The sequence below is a fragment of the Salvelinus namaycush genome, chromosome 33 (genome assembly GCF_016432855.1).
Source record: "Salvelinus namaycush isolate Seneca chromosome 33, SaNama_1.0, whole genome shotgun sequence".
Taxonomy (NCBI): Eukaryota; Metazoa; Chordata; class Actinopteri; order Salmoniformes; family Salmonidae; genus Salvelinus; species Salvelinus namaycush.
The window spans coordinates 36,642,364-36,666,574 of NC_052339.1; the positions used below are offsets into that span (position 1 = coordinate 36,642,364).

Sequence of the window (24,211 nt, forward strand, 5' to 3'; positions counted from 1 at the left end):
CCATCCGTTTTCATTTGCGGAGGCTTTCCAGACAGACGATGAGCACTGTGGGATTCGTATATATACTGAAAAAGTATATAAACACAACATGTAAAGTGTTGGTCCCATGTTTTATAAGCTGAAATAAAAGATTCCAGAAATGTTCCATATACAAAAAAAGCTGATTTCTCTCAAATTCTGTGCAGAAATTTGTTTACATCCCTGTTAGTGAGCATTTCTCCATTGCCAAGATAATCCATCCACCTGACAGGTGTGGCATATCAAGAAGCTGATTAAACAGCATGATCATTACACAGGTGCACCTTGTGCTGGGGACAATTAAAGGCCACTCTAAAATGTACAGTTTTGTCAGACAACACCACAGATGTCTCAAGTTTTGAGGGAGCATGTAATTGGCATGCTGACTTCAGGAATATTGAATGTTAATTTCTCTACCATAAACCGCCTCCAACATCATTTTAGAGAATTCTCCACCTGCGGAATCGTCTGACACCAGCCACCTGGACAGCCAATGAAATTGAGGAGAATTTCTGTCTGTAATAAAGCACTTTTGAGGGGAAAAACTCATTCTGATAGGCTGGGTCTGGCTCCCCAGTGGGTGGGCCTATGCTCTCCCAGGCCCACCCATGGCTGCACCCCTTCCCAGTCATGTGAAATACATACATTACCAGTCAAAAGTTTGGAGAAACCTACTCATTCAAGGGTTTTCCTTTATTTTTTACTTTTTTCTACATTTTAGAATAATAGTGAGGACATCAAAACTATGAAATAACACATATAGAATCATGTAGTAACCAAAATAGCCAAAAGAGTGTTGAACAAATCAAAATATATTTTATATTTGAGATTCTTCAAAGTAGCCACCCTTTGCCTTGATGACAGCTTTGCACACGCTTGGCATTCACTTCTTTTTTTTTTGTCAGTGTACACTAGCCGTCTCCACCAATCCTAGAAGCAGAAGAACTCTCATTATGTTGTCAGTGTACACTAGTCGTCTCCACCAATCCTAGAAGCAGAAGAACTTTCATTATGTTGTCAGTGTACACTAGCCGTCTCCACCAATCCTAGAAGCAGAAGAACTCTCATTATGTTGTCAGTGTACACTAGCCGTCTCCACCAATCCTAGAAGCAGAAGAGCTCTCATTATGTTGTCAGTGTACACTAGCCGTCTCCACCAATCCTAGAAGCAGAAGAACTCTCATTATGTTGTCAGTGTACACTAGCCGTCTTCACCAATCCTAGAAGCAGAAGAACTCTCATTATGTTGTCAGTGTACACTAGCCGTCTTCACCAATCCTAGAAGCAGAAGAACTCTCATTATGTTGTCAGTGTACACTAGCCGTCTCCACCAATCCTAGAAGCAGAAGAACTCTCATTATGTTGTCAGTGTACACTAGCCGTCTCCACCAATCCTAGAAGCAGAAGAGCTCTCATTATGTTGTCAGTGTACACTAGCCGTCTTCACCAATCCTAGAAGCAGAAGAGCTCTCATTATGTTGTCAGTGTACACTAGCCGTCTTCACCAATCCTAGAAGCAGAAGAGCTCTCATTATGTTGTCAGTGTACACTAGCCGTCTTCACCAATCCTAGAAGCAGAAGAGCTTTCATTATGTTGTCAGTGTACACTAGCCGTCTTCACCAATCCTAGAAGCAGAAGAGCTTTCATTATGTTGTCAGTGTACACTAGCCGTCTTCACCAATCCTAGAAGCAGAAGAGCTTTCATTATGTTGTCAGTGTACACTAGCCGTCTTCACCAATCCTAGAAGCAGAAGAGCTCTCATTATGTTGTCAGTGTACACTAGCCGTCTTCACCAATCCTAGAAGCAGAAGAGCTCTCATTATGTTGTCAGTGTACACTAGTCGTCTCCACCAATCCTAGAAGCAGAAGAGCTCTCATTATGTTGTCAGTGTACACTAGCCGTCTTCACCAATCCTAGAAGCAGAAGAGCTTTCATTATGTTGTCAGTGTACACTAGCCGTCTTCACCAATCCTAGAAGCAGAAGAGCTCTCATTATGTTGTCAGTGTACACTAGTCGTCTCCACCAATCCTAGAAGCAGAAGAACTTTCATTATGTTGTCAGTGTACACTAGTCGTCTCCACCAATCCTAGAAGCAGAAGAACTCTCATTATGTTGTCAGTGTACACTAGTCGTCTCCACCAATCCTAGAAGCAGAAGAGCTCTCATTATGTTGTCAGTGTACACTAGTCGTCTCCACCAATCCTAGAAGCAGAAGAGCTCTCATTATGTTGTCAGTGTACACTAGTCGTCTCCACCAATCCTAGAAGCAGAAGAGCTCTCATTATGTTGTCAGTGTACACTAGTCGTCTCCACCAATCCTAGAAGCAGAAGAGCTCTCATTATGTTGTCAGTGTACACTAGCCGTCTTCACCAATCCTAGAAGCAGAAGAGCTTTCATTATGTTGTCAGTGTACACTAGCCGTCTTCACCAATCCTAGAAGCAGAAGAGCTCTCATTATGTTGTCAGTGTACACTAGTCGTCTCCACCAATCCTAGAAGCAGAAGAACTTTCATTATGTTGTCAGTGTACACTAGTCGTCTCCACCAATCCTAGAAGCAGAACAACTCATTATGTTGTCAGTGTACACTAGTCGTCTCCACCAATCCTAGAAGCAGAAGAGCTCTCATTATGTTGTCAGTGTACACTAGCCGTCTCCACCAATCCTAGAAGCAGAAGAGCTCTCATTATGTTGTCAGTGTACACTAGTCGTCTTCACCAATCCTAGAAGCAGAAGAGCTCTCATTATGTTGTCAGTGTACACTAGTCGTCTCCACCAATCCTAGAAGCAGAAGAGCTCTCATTATGTTGTCAGTGTACACTAGCCGTCTTCACCAATCCTAGAAGCAGAAGAGCTCTCATTATGTTGTCAGTGTACACTAGTCGTCTCCACCAATCCTAGAAGCAGAAGAGCTCTCATTATGTTGTCAGTGTACACTAGCCGTCTTCACCAATCCTAGAAGCAGAAGAGCTCTCATTATGTTGTCAGTGTACACTAGCCGTCTCCACCAATCCTAGAAGCAGAAGAGCTCTCATTATGTTGTCAGTGTACACTAGCCGTCTCCACCAATCCTAGAAGCAGAAGAGCTCTCATTATGTTGTCAGTGTACACTAGCCGTCTCCACCAATCCTAGAAGCAGAAGAGCTCTCATTATGTTGTCAGTGTACACTAGCCGTCTCCACCAATCCTAGAAGCAGAAGAGCTCTCATTATGTTGTCAGTGTACACTAGCCGTCTCCACCAATCCTAGAAGCAGAAGAGCTCTCATTATGTTGTCAGTGTACACTAGTCGTCTCCACCAATCCTAGAAGCAGAAGAGCTCTCATTATGTTGTCAGTGTACACTAGCCGTCTCCACCAATCCTAGAAGCAGAAGAGCTCTCATTATGTTGTCAGTGTACACTAGCCGTCTCCACCAATCCTAGAAGCAGAAGAACTCTCATTATGTTGTCAGTGTACACTAGCCGTCTCCACCAATCCTAGAAGCAGAAGAACTCTCATTATGTTGTCAGTGTACACTAGCCGTCTCCACCAATCCTAGAAGCAGAAGAACTCTCATTATGTTGTCAGTGTACACTAGCCGTCTCCACCAATCCTAGAAGCAGAAGAGCTCTCATTATGTTGTCAGTGTACACTAGCCGTCTTCACCAATCCTAGAAGCAGAAGAGCTCTCATTATGTTGTCAGTGTACACTAGTCGTCTCCACCAATCCTAGAAGCAGAAGAGCTCTCATTATGTTGTCAGTGTACACTAGCCGTCTTCACCAATCCTAGAAGCAGAAGAGCTTTCATTATGTTGTCAGTGTACACTAGCCGTCTTCACCAATCCTAGAAGCAGAAGAGCTCTCATTATGTTGTCAGTGTACACTAGTCGTCTCCACCAATCCTAGAAGCAGAAGAACTCTCATTATGTTGTCAGTGTACACTAGCCGTCTCCACCAATCCTAGAAGCAGAAGAACTTTCATTATGTTGTCAGTGTACACTAGTCGTCTCCACCAATCCTAGAAGCAGAAGAACTCTCATTATGTTGTCAGTGTACACTAGCCGTCTCCACCAATCCTAGAAGCAGAAGAGCTCTCATTATGTTGTCAGTGTACACTAGTCGTCTCCACCAATCCTAGAAGCAGAAGAGCTCTCATTATGTTGTCAGTGTACACTAGTCGTCTCCACCAATCCTAGAAGCAGAAGAGCTCTCATTATGTTGTCAGTGTACACTAGTCGTCTCCACCAATCCTAGAAGCAGAAGAGCTCTCATTATGTTGTCAGTGTACACTAGCCGTCTTCACCAATCCTAGAAGCAGAAGAGCTTTCATTATGTTGTCAGTGTACACTAGCCGTCTTCACCAATCCTAGAAGCAGAAGAGCTCTCATTATGTTGTCAGTGTACACTAGTCGTCTCCACCAATCCTAGAAGCAGAAGAACTTTCATTATGTTGTCAGTGTACACTAGTCGTCTCCACCAATCCTAGAAGCAGAACAACTCATTATGTTGTCAGTGTACACTAGTCGTCTCCACCAATCCTAGAAGCAGAAGAGCTCTCATTATGTTGTCAGTGTACACTAGCCGTCTCCACCAATCCTAGAAGCAGAAGAGCTCTCATTATGTTGTCAGTGTACACTAGCCGTCTCCACCAATCCTAGAAGCAGAAGAGCTCTCATTATGTTGTCAGTGTACACTAGCCGTCTCCACCAATCCTAGAAGCAGAAGAGCTCTCATTATGTTGTCAGTGTACACTAGTCGTCTCCACCAATCCTAGAAGCAGAAGAGCTCTCATTATGTTGTCAGTGTACACTAGCCGTCTCCACCAATCCTAGAAGCAGAAGAGCTCTCATTATGTTGTCAGTGTACACTAGCCGTCTCCACCAATCCTAGAAGCAGAAGAACTCTCATTATGTTGTCAGTGTACACTAGCCGTCTCCACCAATCCTAGAAGCAGAAGAACTCTCATTATGTTGTCAGTGTACACTAGCCGTCTCCACCAATCCTAGAAGCAGAAGAACTCTCATTATGTTGTCAGTGTACACTAGCCGTCTCCACCAATCCTAGAAGCAGAAGAGCTCTCATTATGTTGTCAGTGTACACTAGCCGTCTTCACCAATCCTAGAAGCAGAAGAGCTCTCATTATGTTGTCAGTGTACACTAGCCGTCTCCACCAATCCTAGAAGCAGAAGAGCTCTCATTATGTTGTCAGTGTACACTAGCCGTCTCCACCAATCCTAGAAGCAGAAGAGCTCTCATTATGTTGTCAGTGTACACTAGTCGTCTCCACCAATCCTAGAAGCAGAAGAGCTCTCATTATGTTGTCAGTGTACACTAGTCGTCTCCACCAATCCTAGAAGCAGAAGAGCTCTCATTATGTTGTCAGTGTACACTAGCCGTCTCCACCAATCCTAGAAGCAGAAGAACTCTCATTATGTTGTCAGTGTACACTAGCCGTCTCCACCAATCCTAGAAGCAGAAGAACTCTCATTATGTTGTCAGTGTACACTAGCCGTCTCCACCAATCCTAGAAGCAGAAGAACTCTCATTATGTTGTCAGTGTACACTAGCCGTCTCCACCAATCCTAGAAGCAGAAGAACTCTCATTATGTTGTCAGTGTACACTAGCCGTCTTCACCAATCCTAGAAGCAGAAGAGCTCTCATTATGTTGTCAGTGTACACTAGCCGTCTTCACCAATCCTAGAAGCAGAAGAACTCTCATTATGTTGTCAGTGTACACTAGCCGTCTCCACCAATCCTAGAAGCAGAAGAGCTCTCATTATGTTGTCAGTGTACACTAGCCGTCTCCACCAATCCTAGAAGCAGAAGAACTCTCATTATGTTGTCAGTGTACACTAGCCGTCTCCACCAATCCTAGAAGCAGAAGAGCTCTCATTATGTTGTCAGTGTACACTAGCCGTCTTCACCAATCCTAGAAGCAGAAGAGCTCTCATTATGTTGTCAGTGTACACTAGCCGTCTCCACCAATCCTAGAAGCAGAAGAGCTCTCATTATGTTGTCAGTGTACACTAGCCGTCTCCACCAATCCTAGAAGCAGAAGAGCTCTCATTATGTTGTCAGTGTACACTAGTCGTCTCCACCAATCCTAGAAGCAGAAGAGCTCTCATTATGTTGTCAGTGTACACTAGTCGTCTCCACCAATCCTAGAAGCAGAAGAACTCTCATTATGTTGTCAGTGTACACTAGCCGTCTCCACCAATCCTAGAAGCAGAAGAGCTCTCATTATGTTGTCAGTGTACACTAGCCGTCTCCACCAATCCTAGAAGCAGAAGAGCTCTCATTATGTTGTCAGTGTACACTAGCCGTCTCCACCAATCCTAGAAGCAGAAGAGCTCTCATTATGTTGTCAGTGTACACTAGTCGTCTCCACCAATCCTAGAAGCAGAAGAACTCTCATTATGTTGTCAGTGTACACTAGCCGTCTCCACCAATCCTAGAAGCAGAAGAGCTCTCATTATGTTGTCAGTGTACACTAGTCGTCTCCACCAATCCTAGAAGCAGAAGAGCTCTCATTATGTTGTCAGTGTACACTAGTCGTCTCCACCAATCCTAGAAGCAGAAGAGCTCTCATTATGTTGTCAGTGTACACTAGTCGTCTCCACCAATCCCCATCCTTCATAATGACTAAATCAAAACACTTTAAACATCGCCAGAATAAAATCAGTGACACAAAGGACACATCTTCCTCAAATGTTGATATTTGGTTGCGTTGACAACCAAAAACAATTCATTATTACTTTTGTTAAATAGCAAATAACCTAAAGTTAAGGCAAACTAATAATCTACTATTAATATAACGGTAGCCGATTTATTCAACCTTAAAACGAGTAACACATTGTTGGCAACATTTTGAGGTTACTTCTTATGCGATCATCGAAAGCGTGCATGTTCTAGACAGCATGCAGAGGTCCCGGGTCAGTGGACATCTTCACAATTACTATAATAATCTGTGCTGAATCTCCAACAGCATTAATCACTTGAACTATGTACTTTCAATGTAATCTCACCTGTATTCCAGGTCATTTGGTTCTGCTATTAGACGAAGCACAGTGGTAACACATTAATAATCCGTTGTATATAATACAACGAATCTGACATTGTATTTCCAATTTGAACTTTGCTTTTAAAATGGTTGAACGTGCAGTGATAACACATTTAGGTGAGAACTCAACCACAAATCAGACATTCATGGTCCTTTGTTGGTTGTGCTTTGAGATGGTTAGAATCATAGTGATAACACGTTGTGAATTCAATGAAAAACCTAAATTAGCGGTCACAAAGTAGACATGCTAACGACGTTACCACCATGACATTTAATCGTTCTCAACATGTATAGTCTAACGTTATAGCTAGCTAACTATGTCAGCAAAATAGTTTAAGTTTTGTCCGTAAAATATCATTAATGAATACATTGTCCGCAACATCAGCATTGCAGATTGTCCGAAATATCCCCAAACTCCGTCGTAGAGAACTGCAGCCGCCCGACTGCTTCTTTGATTAGATTCCCAGACAATATTATTTCCTGTCTTTTTGTGTGCGTGAATAAAGGTTGAAATCCCATTGCTCAACGTCTCAACCAAATATTACCCACATTTTGACGTTGAAATGACGTAAGGGTTTTTGCATTAGTTCTGGTCAGATGCATTGTGGTGATACAGAACATTGCAGTTGGACATATTTTAATGCACTTACTGCATTTTGAGATTGTTTATCAATGAAAAGAGGGTTATACATTAAATGTATTCTTCTTCTTATCATTATTTGTCACGCCCTGACCGTGGAGAGCTTGTTATGTCTCTATTTTGGTTTGGTCAGGGTGTGATTTGGGTGGGCATTCTATGTTCATTTTCTATGTTTTGTATTTCTATGTTTTGGCCGGGTGTGGTTCTCAATCAGAGGCAGCTGTCTATCATTGTCTCTGATTGAGAACCATCTTAGGTAGCTTTTTCCCACATGGATTTTGTGGGTAGTTAATTTCTGTTTAGTGTTTTCACCTTTCAGGACTGTTTCGGTTATTCTCTTGTTTATTTTTGTTCTAGTGTTCAGTGTTAATAAAACAAGCATGAACACTTACCACGCTGCGCTTTGGTCCGATGATTCCTCTTCTTCAGACGACGAATACCGTTACAGAACTACCCACCACACGCGGACCAAGCAGCGTGGTAACGAGGAGCAGAGGGTTCAGGACTCCTGGACTTGGGAGGAGATATTGGACGGACAGGGACCCTGGAGACAGGCTGGGGAATATCGCCGCCCGAAGGAAGAACTAGAGGCAGCTAAAGCTGAGAGGCGGCGATATGAGGCAAGGCAGCGCAGCAGGCACGAGAGGCAGCACCCCATTTTTTGGGGGTGGCACACGGGGCGATTGGCGGAGTCAGGCGATAGACCTGAGCCAACTCCCCGTGCTTACCGGAAGCAGCGGAAGCAGCGTGGTACTGGTCAGGCACCGTGTTATGCGGTGAAGCGCACAGTGTCTCCAGTGCGCGCTCATAGCCCGGAGCGCTATATGCCAGCCCCCCGCAAGTGCCATGAGAGAGTGGGCATCCAGCCAGGGCGGATTGTGTCAGCTCAGCGCGTTTGGTCTCCGGTGCGCCGTTTCGGCCCAGGGTGTCTTGCGCCGGCTCTGCGTACTGTGTCTCCGGGGCGCTGGGAGGGTTCAGTTCGTCCTATGCCTGCGCTCCGCCTGTGCCGGGCGAAAGTGGGAATTGAGCCTAATGGAGAGGTGCGAGTGTTAAGCACTAGATCTCCAGTGCTCCCCCACAGCCCGGTTCGACCTGTGCCTCCTCTACGCACCAGGCCTCCTGTAGGTCTCCCCAGCCTGGTGGGCCCTGTGGCAGCCCCACGCACCAGGCTGTCTCTGCGTCTCCTCCCTCCAGAGTCGCCCTCCAGTCCGGATCCTCCAGTGACGCCCTCCAGTCCGGAGCTTCCAGCGACGCCCTCCTGTCCAGAGCCTCCAGTGTCGCCCTCCAGTCAGGAGCTTCCCACGACGCCCTTCAGTCCGGAGCTTCCAGAGGCGCCCTTCAGTCCGGAGCTTCCAGAGGCGCCCTTCAGTCCGGAGCTTACAGAGACGCCCTCCAGTCCGGGGCCCGCTACGAGGGTCCCCAGTCCGGGGCCCGCTACTAGGGTCCCCAGTCCGGGGCCCGCTACGAGGGTCCCCAGTCCGGGGTCGACGGCGAGGGTCCCCGCTCTAGAGGCACCACCTAAGTGGGCCAAGCCAGAGGTGGAGCGGGGTCTACGTCCCGCACAAGAGCGGCCACCGCGGAGAAATGTCCACCCAGACCCTCCCCTATAGGTTCAGGTTTTGCGGCCGGAGTCCGCACCTTTGGGGGGGGGGGTACTGTGTGATTTGGGTGGGCGTTCTATGTTCCTTTTTCTATGATCTGTATTTCTGTGTGTTTGGCCGGGTGTGGTTCTCAATCAGAAGCAGCTGTCTATCGTTGTCTCTGATTGAGAACCATACTTAGGTTGCCTTTCCTCACCTGTATTTGTGGGTAGTTGTCTATGTGTAGTTGCATGTCAGCACTAGTTGTTTATAGCTTCACGTTCGTTTTGTTATTTTGTTAGTTTGTTTAAGTGTTTCTTCGTTTTAATAAAGAAGAATGTATTCCAATCAGGCTGCACCTTGGTCTCATCGTTACGACGAACGTGACACTTGTTTATTTTTGAAATAGTGTTCAGTTTTAATAAAACGAGCATGAACACTTACCACTCTGCGCTTTGGTCCGATGATTCCTCTTCTTCAGACGACGAATACCGTTACATTATTATTATTATTGTTAATACATACTGAGCAACAGAAGCATCAGACATGACACAGGCGTTTGGAAGCATAAGGACGATGTTGAAATGATGCAACTGGTTCGATAGGTTACTACCCTGTGCCTCTCTTTGTCCCTATCGATGAAGAAATACCCAACAATAACAAATCACAGGGATATGTACGTATCTCGATTTTTTTTCAGTTTTAATAATATATTTATGTGTATTTGTGATGAACTGTACACTTACAGAATAAAAAATATCTAGAGAACAGTGTGAACACGTTTCAATACCACAAAGACACCAGATCTGCCCAGACACAGAATATACACCCAATGTACAGAATCACTTTCACATATGTACTTAATGTACAGAAATCACCTGGAGTGCTTCTGTTAAACTCGATCTTCATCGTCACGTCTCCCTAACGTTGTTTCTGGTAACTTTCCACAAATTTTCCAAATCCTGGTTGTAAAATTCCGTGAATCAGGAGGGAAATATGCAGGAAATCAAGATTCCTCCAACCAGGATTTCTGGAAAAACGGGGAATTTTGGGATAGATCTCCGTGATCTCCGTGATCTCAGGTGCTATACTTTACAGTTATTAAAGCATAACGTTTTGTTGGCAACACTAAATCAATTTCTCCCAGAACAACGGTACACCACTACAACTCCCTATACAAAGGCATTGCTATAAGAACACAGTTCCACAACACATCACACACACAATACCAGTTACATGGTGTTGGTACCAAACACAGTCACATGGTGTTGGTACCAAACACAGACACATGGTGTTGGTACCAAACACAGTCACATGGTGTTGGTACCAAACACAGTCACATGGTGTTGGTACCAAACACAGTCACATGGTGTTGGTACTACCAAACACAGTCACATGGTGTTGGTACTACCAAACACAGTCACATGGTGTTGGTACTACCAAACACAGTCACATGGTGTTGGTACTACCAAACACAGTCACATGGTGTTGGTACTACCAAACACAGTCACATGGTGTTGGTACCAAACACAGTCACGTGGTGTTGGTACCAAACACAGACACATGGTGTTGGTACCAAACACAGTCACATGGTGTTGGTACTACCAAACACAGTCACATGGTGTTGGTACTACCAAACACAGTCACATGGTGTTGGTACCAAACACAGTCACATGGTGTTGATACCAAACACAGTCACATGGTGTTGGTACCAAACACAGACACATGGTGTTGATACCAAACACAGTCACATGGTGTTGGTACCAAACACAGTCACATGGTGTTGATACCAAACACAGACACATGGTGTTGATACCAAACACAGTCACATGGTGTTGGTACCAAACACAGTCACGTGGTGTTGGTACCAAACACAGACACATGGTGTTGGTACCAAACACAGTCACATGGTGTTGGTACCAAACACAGTCACATGGTGTTGGTACCAAACACAGTCACGTGGTGTTGGTACCAAACACAGACACATGGTGTTGGTACCAAACACAGTCACATGGTGTTGGTACCAAACACAGTCACATGGTGTTGGTACCAAACACAGTCACATGGTGTTGATACCAAACACAGTCACATGGTGTTGATACCAAACACAGTCACATGGTGTTGGTACTACCAAACACAGTCACATGGTGTTGGTACTACCAAACACAGTCACATGGTGTTGGTACTACCAAACACAGTCACATGGTGTTGGTACCAAACACAGACACATGGTGTTGATACCAAACACAGTCACATGGTGTTGATACCAAACACAGTCACATGGTGTTGGTACTACCAAACACAGACACATGGTGTTGGTACCAAACACAGACACATGGTGTTGATACCAAACACAGTCACATGGTGTTGATACCAAACACAGTCACATGGTGTTGGTACTACCAAACACAGTCACATGGTGTTGGTACTACCAAACACAGACACATGGTGTTGGTACCAAACACAGACACAGAAGTTACATAGATCATCAACTTTACAATTACAAGTAGAGCAGAGTAGTAGACATAATTCAGTTTATCGTGCACTAGCTGACGGCAGGCTAGGTAAGTCATTCTATTTGGTTGAGCATGGGAGTGTACAGGCCTGTACGGTAGCTAGGCTTGTAGCTACACTTACATGTGTAAAAATAGGACAAATACAGTGAGCTCCAAAAGTACTGGGACAGTAATCATTGAAATGGTACAATGACTACAAGGTTAAAGTGCTGACTGTTAGCTTTAATTTGAGGTTATTTTCATCCATATCGGGTGAACCATTTCAAATTACAGCACTTCTTGTACATAGTCCTCCCATTTTAGGGAACCAAAATTATTGGGACAAATTCACTTATATGTGTATTAAAGATGTAAAAAGTTTAGTATTTTGTCCCATAATCTAGCATGCAATGATTACATCAAGCTGGTGACTCTACAAAATTGTTGGATGCTTGGATACTAACCTCCCCTGTTATTGTAATGGTGAGTGGTTAGCATGTCTTGGGGATATGATATAAAATGCTAACCTCCCCTGTTATTGTAATGGTGAGAGGTTAGCATGTCTTGGGGGTATGATATTACTGCGTCAGTAACTTTCTCACTCATCAACTTAATCTCAGCTACAGTATATTCAAAGCTAACATTTACCGAATGTGCAGTATAAATACTGTATGTATGCGTCTGCTTACACATCTATGTACCTGTGTGACGACAACACAAAACAGCAACACCAAAGTACAGTAATAGTATTTCACATCAGTAAACAGAAATCACGCAGTTGTTTTGTTCTAAAGCTGCATTACAATGAAATCTGTTAGCTAGCCATGCACCTCTGCTGTATGTTGAAATCTGTTAGCTAGCCATGCACCTCTGCTGTATGTTGAAATCTGTTAGTTAGCCATGCACCTCTGCTGTATGTTGAAATCTGTTAGCTAGCCATGCACCTCTGCTGTATGTTGAAATCTGTTAGCTAGCCATGCACCTCTGCTGTATGTTGAAATCTGTTAGCTAGCCATGCACCTCTGCTGTATGTTGAAATCTGTTAGCTAGCCATGCACCTCTGCTGTATGTTGAAATCTGTTAGCTAGCCATGCACCTCTGCTGTATGTTGAAATCTGTTAGCTAGCCATGCACCTCTGCTGTATGTTGAAATCTGTGAGCTAGCCATGCACCTCTGCTGTATGTTGAAATCTGTTAGCTAGCCATGCACCTCTGCTGTATGTTGAAATCTGTTAGCTAGCCATGCACCTCTGCTGTATGTTGAAATCTGTTAGCTAGCCATGCACCTCTGCTGTATGTTGAAATCTGTTAGCTAGCCATGCACCTCTGCTGTATGTTGAAATCTGTTAGCTAGCCATGCACCTCTGCTGTATGTTGAAATCTGTTAGCTAGCCATGCACCTCTGCTGTATGTTGAAATCTGTTAGCTAGCCATGCACCTCTGCTGTATGTTGAAATCTGTTAGCTAGCCATGCACCTCTGCTGTATGTTGAAATCTGTTAGCTAGCCATGCACCTCTGCTGTATGTTGAAATCTGTTAGCTAGCCATGCACCTCTGCTGTATGTTGAAATCTGTTAGCTAGCCATGCACCTCTGCTGTATGTTGAAATCTGTTAGCTAGCCATGCACCTCTGCTGTATGTTGAAATCTGTTAGCTAGCCATGCACCTCTGCTGTATGTTGATATCTGTTAGCTAGCCATGCACCTCTGCTGTATGTTGAAATCTGTTAGCTAGCCATGCACCTCTGCTGTATGTTGAAATCTGTTAGCTAGCCATGCACCTCTGCTGTATGTTGAAATCTGTTAGCTAGCCATGCACCTCTGCTGTATGTTGAAATCTGTTAGCTAGCCATGCACCTCTGCTGTATGTTGAAATCTGTTAGCTAGCCATGCACCTCTGCTGTATGTTGAAATCTGTTAGCTAGCCATGCACCTCTGCTGTATGTTGAAATCTGTTAGCTAGCCATGCACCTCTGCTGTATGTTGAAATCTGTTAGCTAGCCATGCACCTCTGCTGTATGTTGAAATCTGTTAGCTAGCCATGCACCTCTGCTGTATGTTGTTCAAGGCAGCGAACGAACCTGACCTAACTCATATGATTCAGACACAAAGGAAACATTCCCTCAGTATTTAATAGCCATGTTCTACCTATATTTCTCTACGGTTCTACGGTACAACTTCTAACCATGCTTCAGTGCTTGGTATAACAGTTGGGGATGTGTACCAAATGGCATCCTTTTCCCTATATAGTGCACTACTTTTGACCAGAGAATGCCACCCTATTCCCTATAAGGTGCACTACCTTTGACCAGGGCCCAAAGGGCACTATATAGGGACTAGGGGGCCATTTGGGAGGCATCCACAATGTGTATTCATCCGTACTCCTCACGTCACACAACCAGAAGAGCCAAAGAATTACACAGCTACACTTCTCCTTCCTACTTCCTACTTCCTACTTCCTTCTCTCCTCACATCAGACATTGTTCTTGTTGGTGAGGTGCAGGGCCTCAGAGGGGCGGTAGGACAGGGCGGACATCTTAGAGGAGATGGAGGGATGTGTCCCGGCCAGGCCAACGGGGGAGCAGCGGAGCAGTAGAAACAGGTTCTTTCTGAAGTTCTGTCCCACGAAGCCGTACAGGATGGGGTTGACACAGCTGGCGAAAAAAACCACAACATCAGATAATACTTTATTATTGTCAATGTTCCTAGCCTGAAATCCAGCCATGTTTTGAGCTGTCATTCCACTCTTTGTTCTCCATGTCATATGCCAAACATGTTTAGCATGACAAGGAGCGGCAAGGAGTGGAATGATAGACCAAATAGACAGGTACCAAGGCTAGATTTTCCCCAGTTATGGTCAAGATTCGAACCAGTGACCTTCCAGTGACCTTCCAGTTCACCTTCCAGTTGACCTGCCCCTTTAACCTCTAGGTTATCTACCGTAGATAACCTTAACATCTAATTCAATTACGTGAGATTTTAGTTACGTGAGATTTTAGATTTTAGTAACCTCTAGGCTACCTGTTGAGAAATGCGATGCAGATGGTGAAGGGCATGGCCGTGTCGATGACGTCCACAATCACACAGTTAGTTACAACCTTTAGCTGGGCCAGGAGCTCCATGAAGTGGAATACCTAAGGTGAGGGAGAGATTACATTAACTACACAGTACAGATCTAGAAAGACAAAAAGGGCATTCCTCATCACTTCAAGAGAACATTTAGGGAGGAACAGGATAACAACAGGATAACTGGATAATAACAGGATAATAACTGGATAATAACATGATAATAACTGGACAATAACGGGATAATAACTGGATAATAACTGGATAATAACTGGATAATAACTGGATAATAACTGGATAATAACTGGACAATAACGGGATAATAACTGGATAATAACTGGATAATAACTGGATAATAACAGGATAATAACTGGATAATAACTGGATAATAACTGGACAATAACGGGACAATAACGGGACAATAACGGGATAATAACTGGATAATAACTGGATAATAACAGGATAATAACTGGACAATAACAGGATAATAACTGGACAATAACGGGACAATAACTGGATAATAACTGGATAATAACAGGATAATAACTGGATAATAACAGGATAATAACTGGATAATAACTGGATAATAACTGGATAATAACTGGACAATAACAGGATAATAACTGGATAATAACTGGACAATAACGGGATAATAACTGGATAATAACTGGATAATAACAGGATAATAACTGGACAATAACGGGATAATAACAGGATAATAACTGGACAATAACGGGATAATAACTGGATAATAACTGGATAATAACAGGATAATAACTGGATAATAACTGGATAATAACTGGACAATAACGGGACAATAACGGGATAATAACTGGATAATAACTGGATAATAACTGGATAATAACTGGACAATAACGGGACAATAACGGGACAATAACGGGATAATAACAGGATAATAACTGGATAATAACTGGATAATAACAGGATAATAACTGGATAATAACAGGATAATAACAGGATAATAACTGGATAATAACTGGATAATAACAGGATAATAACTGGATAATAACGGGATAATAACTGGATAATAACAGGATAATAACTGGATAATAACGGGATAATAACGGGATAATAACAACTGGATAATAACTGGATAATAACTGGATAATACCAGGATAATAACGGGATAATAACTGGATAATAACAGGATAATAACTGGATAATAACTGGACAATAACGGGATAATAACTGGATAATAACTGGATAATAACGGGATAATAACAGGATAATAACTGGATAATAACTGGACAATAACGGGATAATAACTGGATAATAACTGGATAATAACTGGATAATAACTGGATAATACCAGGATAATAACGGGATAATAACGGGATAATAACTGGATAATAACTGGATAATAACTGGACAATAACGGGATAATAACTGGATAATAACTGGATAATAACTGGATAATACCAGGATAATAACGGGATAATAACTGGATAATAACTGGATAATAACTGGACAATAACGGGATAATAACTGGACAATAACGGGATAATAACTGAATAATAACTGGACAATAACTGGATAATAACTGGATAATAACTGGATAATACCAGGATAATAACGGGATAATAACTGGATAATAACTGGATAATAACTGGACAATAACGGGATAATAACTGGACAATAACGGGATAATAACTGGATAATAACTGGACAATAACGGATAATAACGGGATAATAACTGGATAATAACTGGATAATAACTGGACAATAACTGGATAATAACTGGACAATAACGGGATGATAACGGGATAATAACTGGATAATAACTGGATAATAACAGGATAATAACGGGATAATAACTGGATAATAACTGGACAATAACAGGATAATAACTGGACAATAACTGGATAATAACAGGATAATAACGGGATAATAACTGGATAATAACTGGATAATAACAGGATAATAACTGGATAATAACTGGATAATAACTGGACAATAACAGGATAATAACTGGACAATAACGGGATAATAACTGGATAATAACTGGACAATAACAGGATAATAATTGAATAAGTGAATAACTTAAGTATAAAGTGTGTTAGCAGAGTCTCTTCAGAGTACAGTGTGTGTGTGTGTGTGTGTGTGTGTGTGTGTGTGTGCGTGTGTGTGTGTGTGTGTGTGTGTGTGTGTGTGTGTGTGTGTGTGTGTGTGTGTGTGTGTGTGTGTGGCGGGAGTCTCCTCACACCTGGTGGGGCGCCCAACACAGGAAGAAAGCTAGAACAGCCGCCGCCAGCATCCTCAACACCTCATCGTCTCTCGACCGGGTGGTCTTCTGGATGCTCCTCGCACTGACCAGGGCTTGACCAATCAGACAGTAGCAGGTGATGATGATGAGGAAGGGAAACAGGAACCCAAGGATGCTCTTCATCAGGCTGATGATGAGGAGGAGGTGCCTGGAGCCCTGATTGATTGGTCAAATTGACTAGATTATTTAAAGCAGTAGGATGCTCCAGCCGGATGGTAGATAGCAGGTGGAAAAGACTGATACTTTAAACACTTTAAACAATTTACACACCTTATTAAGCACTTTACGCTCAACTTAGTTGAAAACAACAATAGTAAAGACAACGATTACAAATATTTACACAGAGGTGCCCGTTTAAGAGTCGCATTGTGAAAGGATAGCCCTATTCATGCCAAACCTCAGGGTGCAGCACGCCACACGTGGTGATGTTGTAGTTGGTGATGTGCATCAGGTCTCTGGTCAGGGCCGTGGGGACGGACAGCAGCAGGGCAAAGAGCCAAACCAGGACGCAGGTGATACGGGCGTAGAGCACAGTACGGCGCTGCCGCGACCTCACCGGGTGGACGATGGCCAGATAGCGGTCGATGCTGAGCGCGGTGAGGAAGAAGATGGAGCTGTAGAGGTTGAACATAACCAGTCCAGCGCTGGCCTTACACAGGAATCCACCGAAGGGCCACTGGTAGCCTGTGGCTGTGAAGGTGGCCCACATGGGCAGGGTGATCAGGAAGGTAAGGTCTGAGATGGCTAGGTTGAGGACGAACACATTGGCCACTGTCTTCAGCTTCATGTAACGGTAGATGACCGCCACCACCATGCTGTTCCCCACCATGCCGATGACAAAGTTACAGCCGTACACGACCGGGATCAGGGTGAAGATGAAGTTGTGCCTCCCGGACATGCTGCAGTTCAGATGGATACCTTCTGTCTCTGTGGTCACTGCTCCAACAGCCGTAAAGTTCTCCATCGTCAGGTTTAACAGCTCCACGGGGGGCGAGCTCAAAGAGGGGATGGTTGACGGGGGGTCAGTCTGGGGGACAAATACGATATGGGGCCTCAGTCAGTCAGTCCTATGAAAGAAACACAAAAAAGTTCAGGGACAGTCTAGGAGAGAAGCTTTCATTATCAACAGGACATAAACACAGTCTAGGAGACTGTCTATGCGCTCACCCTACACTAAACCTTACACCCTAAACCCTACACCTTAAACCCTACACCCTAAACCTTAAACCCTACACCCTTCACCCTAAACCCTACACAGTACACCCTAAACCCTAAACCCTACACCCTAAACCCTACACACTACACCCTAAACCCTACACCTTAAACCCTAAACCTTACACCCTAAACCCTACACCTTAAACCCTACACCCTAAACCCTACACCTTAAACCCTACACCCTTCACCCTAAACCCTAAACCTTACACCCTAAACCTTACACCCTAAACCCTACACCTTAAACCCTAACCCCTACAGGGCCCTGCTCATCCTACACCATCGCATTAAAACCGTCTGGCAGGTTTACATGTAAAATAGGAGGCCATCAAAACCAGATGTTGGATGTTATTTAATATTGTAAAAATGACGGGCTGGATTTCAACCCCCTCTCTTTAAACGTCTCTTTAGCGAATGAATAGAAACAGTAAAACTGTAGAACGCTCATCAAATGGTCCGTCCGTACGGCCTGTGTGTGAACCCGGAAAGAGTGTTTATGTTGAGATACGATCCTGTGTTAATAAAGACTGCATGCATTAAGGTGTGTTCCAATTGGTAGTTACCATGCTGGGTCCTTAGCTCACAAAGCTACCTATCTCTCTACCTCTCTCTCTCGCTCTCTCTCTCGCTCTCTCTCTCTCTACCGCTCTCTCTCTCTACCTCTCTCTCTCTACCTCTCTCTCTCGCTCTCTCTCTCTACCTCTCTCTCTCTCTACCTCTCTCTACCTCTCTCTCTCTACCTCTCTCTCTCTACCTCTCTCTCTCTCCCTCTCTCTCTACCTCTCTCTCTCTCTCTCTCTCTCTCTCTCTCTCTCTCTCTCTCTCTCTCTCTCTCTCTCTCTCTCTCTCTCTCCCCTCTCTCTCTCTCTCCCCCCTCTCTCTCTCTCCCCTCTCTCTCTCTCTCCTCTCTCTCTCTCTCTCTCTCTCTCTCTCTCTCTCTCTCTCTCTCTCTCTCTCTCTCTCTCTCTCTCTCTCTCTCTCTCTCTCCCCTCTCTCTCTCTCTCTCTCTCTCTCTCTCTCTCTCTCTCTCTCTCTCTCTCTCTCCCTCTCTCCCTCTCTCTCTCGCTCTCCCCTCTCTCTCTCCCCTCTCTCTCTCTCTCGCCCCTCTCTCTCCCCCCCCTCTCTCCCCTCTCTCTCTCTCTCCCCCCTCTCTCTCTCTCTCTCTCCCCTCTCTCTCTCTCCCCTCTCTCTCTCTCTCCCCTCTCTCTCTCTCCCTCCTCTCTCTCTCCCCCTTCTCTCTCCCCTCTCTCTCTCTCCCCTCTCCCCCCTCTCTCTCCCTCTCTCTCTCTCCCCCTCTCTCTCTCCCCTCTCTCTCTCTCTCCCCCCTCTCTCTCCCCTCTCGCTCTCTCCCTCTCTCTCTCCCCTCTCTCTCTCTCCCCTCTCTCTCTCTCCCCTCTCGCTCTCTCCCCTCTCTCTCTCCCCTCTCTCTCTCTCCCCTCTCTCTCTACCCTCTCGCTCTCTCCCCTCTCTCTCTCCCCTCTCTGTGTGAACATCAAACCTGTGTGCCTCAAGCTACATAGGCGTTTATGTTCATTATTAAATAATATGGTGTGAAATAGTGGGGATATAAACATTAAAGCATTCATTGAAATGTTTAGTGTATGGGGTTTAAAACATGCACCATTAGTGGAGCCTTAGGTACACTGTTACTCCCCTGCAACCTGCTCTCAGAGCAGTTCCTATTATTGTCTACGTAAATCTGAGACTCTCATTTTAGTGTGATATTTTACGTTTCGTTTGGTACTGTACCTATTCATTTGTGGATGTCCATCATCCATTTCGTATGATATGTTTTGAGTTACGATTTGTATGATATGTTACGAATTCCAATTTGTTGTGGCTAACGTTAGCTAGGCGGCTAGCTGGCTGAAACGTTAGCTAGGCGGCTAGCTGGCTGAAACGTTAGCTAGGCGGCTAGCTGGCTGAAACGTTAGCTAGGCGGCTAGCTGGCTGAAACGTTAGCTAGGCGGCTAGCTGGCTGAGACGTTAGCTAGGCGGCTAGCTGGCTGAAACATTAGCTAGGCGGCTAGCTGGCTGAAACATTAGCTAAAAAATGCTAAAATTGTCCACGATGAGAATTAAACACGTAGCCTTTGGGTTGCTAGACGCTATACGTTATACGCCTACCCATCCACCCTCCTTTCGTTTTTGCCTTAAGTAACCTTCTGTCTTATGTAATCATACCACACAGAATTACTCTTACTATGTTACGTCTAGTCTATGAGACCAGGCTTCTATGCTACTTAACCCACCACAGATATATTTAAGAAAAAGGTAATGTCTTTGAATATGAATAATAATTACATTAAATAATTACAGTGGAATGAAATAGGAAAACGTGCTGGGAAAGACAGACTCAGGGTTTGACCGTGCTGGGAAAGACAGACTCAGGGTTTGACCGTGCTGGGAAAGACAGACTCAGGGTTTGACCGTACTGGGAAAGACAGACTCAGGGTTTGACCGTGCTGGGAAAGACAGACTCAGGGTTTGACCGTGCTGGGAAAGACAGACTCAGGGTTTGACCGTGCTGGGAAAGACGGATTGAGGGTGTGACTGCTTTCTTACAGGCTTGAGACCAGTTGCAGTTTCAGAGTTAATTAATTATTGTACAGTTAAACCATCAAAGAAAATCCAATTTCCAGAATATGAAAGGAATGTCTGTGTTCTTTTCTCTCTTGTTCCTGTATGTATTTTGTTGTAGTTGTTAAGGGTGTGTACTGGAGGTGAAGTCAGGTGCAGGAGAGTGTAGTTAACAGGCACAATGTTTTATTCCGGTCCAAATGAAAGCACAGAAGTACATAAACGTGCCCAAAACACGGAACAATAAACAAAAGTCTTGCGCGTGAAAACACTCACATAACATCAAAACATTTTCACACAAAGACATGGAGGGGAACAGAGGACTAAATACATGCAGTGTGGTTAGGGAATGAAAACCAGGTGTGTATGGAACAAGACAAAACAAATGGAAATATGAAAAATGGAGCGGCGATGGCTAGAAAGCCGGTGACGTCGATCGCCGCCCGAACAAGGAGAGGAGCCCGACTTCGGCGGAAGTCGTGACATTAGTCTGATGTAACCTTTCTACCATTTTAACTGAAGTGAGATGGGCCCTACAATCCACAAGGTGGCACCCCAACTCATTGGGATATTATGAAACTGAAGTCCTTCACTCCTTCACTACGTGCACAGCAAATAACATAATCTACAGTTATAACCTGGGCACGTATCCACAAAGCATCTCAGAGTAGGATCCTGTCCATCTGTCCATATTATCTTACTCATTAGATTGTAAAAGGCCACACTGATCCTACTGTAGATCAACAGTCCTGCTCTCAGGGCCCTGAGCTCTTCCAACAGCGATTCAATCTGGAGCAGACCAAACCTCCTCCTTTATGGGTGGATGCATCCTTCAGGAACAGACATTAAAGGGCCAATCAGCATCCTTCAGAAACAGCCTTGCTGCATTAAAGGGCCAATCAGCAGTTGAATGAATAAGATGAGAGTACTCCCCGCTACTGTTTTGGTAAAAAAGCAGAGGGATGCAGCCATTCTCTAATTCATAGAATGAGCTACAGATGCAAGGACTGACCAGCCATGATATCAGATGAATAGTTTTAACCATGTTTTTATTTTTTTTATTTTATTTCACCTTTATTTAACCAGGTAGGCTAGTTGAGAACAAGTTCTCATTTGCAACTGCGACCTGGCCAAGATAAAGCATAGCAGTGTGAACAGACAACAACACAGAGTTACACATGGAGTAAACAATAAACAAGTCAAAACATGGTAGAAAAAAAGAGAATCTATATACACTCTATATACAATGTGTGCAAAAGGCATGAGGTAGGCAATAAATCGAGTAATTACAATTTAGCAGAGATACTGGTGTGCAAAAGAGCAGAAAAGTAAATAAATAAAAGCAGTATGGGGGGTGAGGTAGGTAAATTGGGTGGGTAGTTTACAGATGGACTATGTACAGCTGCAGCGATCGGTTAGCTGCTCTGATAGCAGATTTTTAAAGTTGTTGAGGGAGATAAAAGTCTCCAACTTCAGAGATTTTTGCAATTCGTTCCAGTCGCAGGCAGCAGAGAACTGGAAGGAAAGGCGTCCAAATGAGGTTTTGGCTTTAGGGATGATCAGTGAGATACACCTGCTGGAGCGCGTGCTACGGGTGGGTGTAGCCATCGTGACCAGTGAACTGAGATAAGGCGGCACTTTACCTAGCATAGCCTTGTAGATGACCTGGAGCCAGTGGGTCTGACGACGAACATGTAGCGAGGGCCAGCCGACTAGGGCATACAGGTCGCAGTGGTGGGTCGTATAAGGTGCTTTAGTAACAAAACGGATGGCACTGTGATAAACTGCATCCAGTTTGCTGAGTAGAGTATTGGAAGCTATTTTGTAGATGACATCGCCGAAGTCGAGGATCGGTAGGATAGTCAGTTTTACTAGGGTAAGTTTGGCGGCGTGAGTGAAGGAGGCTTTGTTGCGGAATAGAAAGCCGACTCTAGATTTGATTTTGGATTGGAGATGTTTGATATGAGTCTGGAAGGAGAGTTTGCAGTCTAGCCAGACACCTAGGTACTTATAGATGTCCACATATTCTAGGTCGGAACCGTCCAGGGTGGTGATGCTAGTCGGGCGTGCGGGTGCAGGCAGCGAACGGTTGAAAAGCATGCATTTGGTTTTACTAGCGTTTAAGAGCAGTTGGAGGCCACGGAGGGAGTGTTGTATGGCATTGAAGCTCGTTTGGAGGTTAGATAGCACAGTGTCCAAGGAAGGGCCGGAAGTATACAGAATGGTGTCGTCTGCATAGAGGTGGATCAGGGAATCGCCCGCAGCAAGAGCAACATCATTGATATATACAGAGAAAAGAGTCGGCCCGAGAATTGAACCCTGTGGTACCCCCATAGAGACTGCCAGAGGACCGGACAACATGCCCTCCGATTTGACACACTGAACTCTGTCTGCAAAGTAGTTGGTGAACCAGGCAAGGCAGTCATTAGAAAAACCGAGGCTACTGAGTCTGCCGATAAGAATATGGTGATTGACAGAGTCGAAAGCCTTGGCCAGGTCGATGAAGACGGCTGCACAGTAATGTCTTTTATCGATGGCGGTTATGACATCGTTTAGTACCTTGAGCGTGGCTGAGGTGCACCCGTGACCGGCTCGGAAACCGGATTGCACAGCGGAGAAGGTACGGTGGGATTCGAGATGGTCAGTGATCTGTTTGTTGACTTGGCTTTCGAAGACCTTAGATAGGCAGGGCAGGATGGATATAGGTCTGTAACAGTTTGGGTCCAGGGTGTCTCCCCCTTTGAAGAGGGGGATGACCGCGGCAGCTTTCCAATCCTTGGGGATCTCAGATGATACGAAGGAGAGGTTGAACAGGCTGGTAATAGGGGGTGCGACAATGGCGGCGGACAGTTTCAGAAATAGGGGGTCCAGATTGTCAAGCCCAGCTGATTTGTATGGGTCCAGGTTTTCCAGCTCTTTCAGAACATCTGCTATCTGGATATGGGTAAAGGAGAAGCTGGGGAGGCTTGGGCGAGTAGCAGCGGGGGGGGCGGGGCTGTTGGCCAAGGTTGGAGTCGCCAGGAGGAAGGCATGGCCAGCCATTGAGAAATGTTTGTTGAAGTTTTCGATTATCATGGACTTATCAGTGGTGACCGTGTTACCTAGCCTCAGTGAAGTGGGCAGCTGGGAGGAGGTGCTCTTGTTTTCCATGGACTTTACAGTATCCCAGAACTTTTTGGAGTTAGAGCTACAGGATGCAAATTTCTGCTTGAAAAAGCTGGCCTTTGCTTTCCTGACTGACTGCGTGTATTGGTTCCTGACTTCCCTGAACAGTTGCATATCGCGGGGGCTC

General features: G+C 44.6%; 1 protein-coding gene across 1 annotated transcript; it reads right to left on the reverse strand.

The window, feature by feature from the left end:
- Positions 1 to 14,250: 14,250 nt before the first annotated feature.
- On the reverse strand, positions 14,251 to 18,091 carry LOC120027934 (type-1 angiotensin II receptor-like). The gene is made up of 4 exons (XM_038973027.1): positions 17,525 to 18,091; positions 17,068 to 17,283; positions 14,799 to 14,911; positions 14,251 to 14,431 (listed from the first exon to the last, which is right to left on the reverse strand). Exons 1-4 carry the CDS (start codon positions 18,089 to 18,091, stop codon positions 14,251 to 14,253), a joined length of 1,077 nt encoding a protein of 358 aa, XP_038828955.1.
- Positions 18,092 to 24,211: the final 6,120 nt, after the last annotated feature.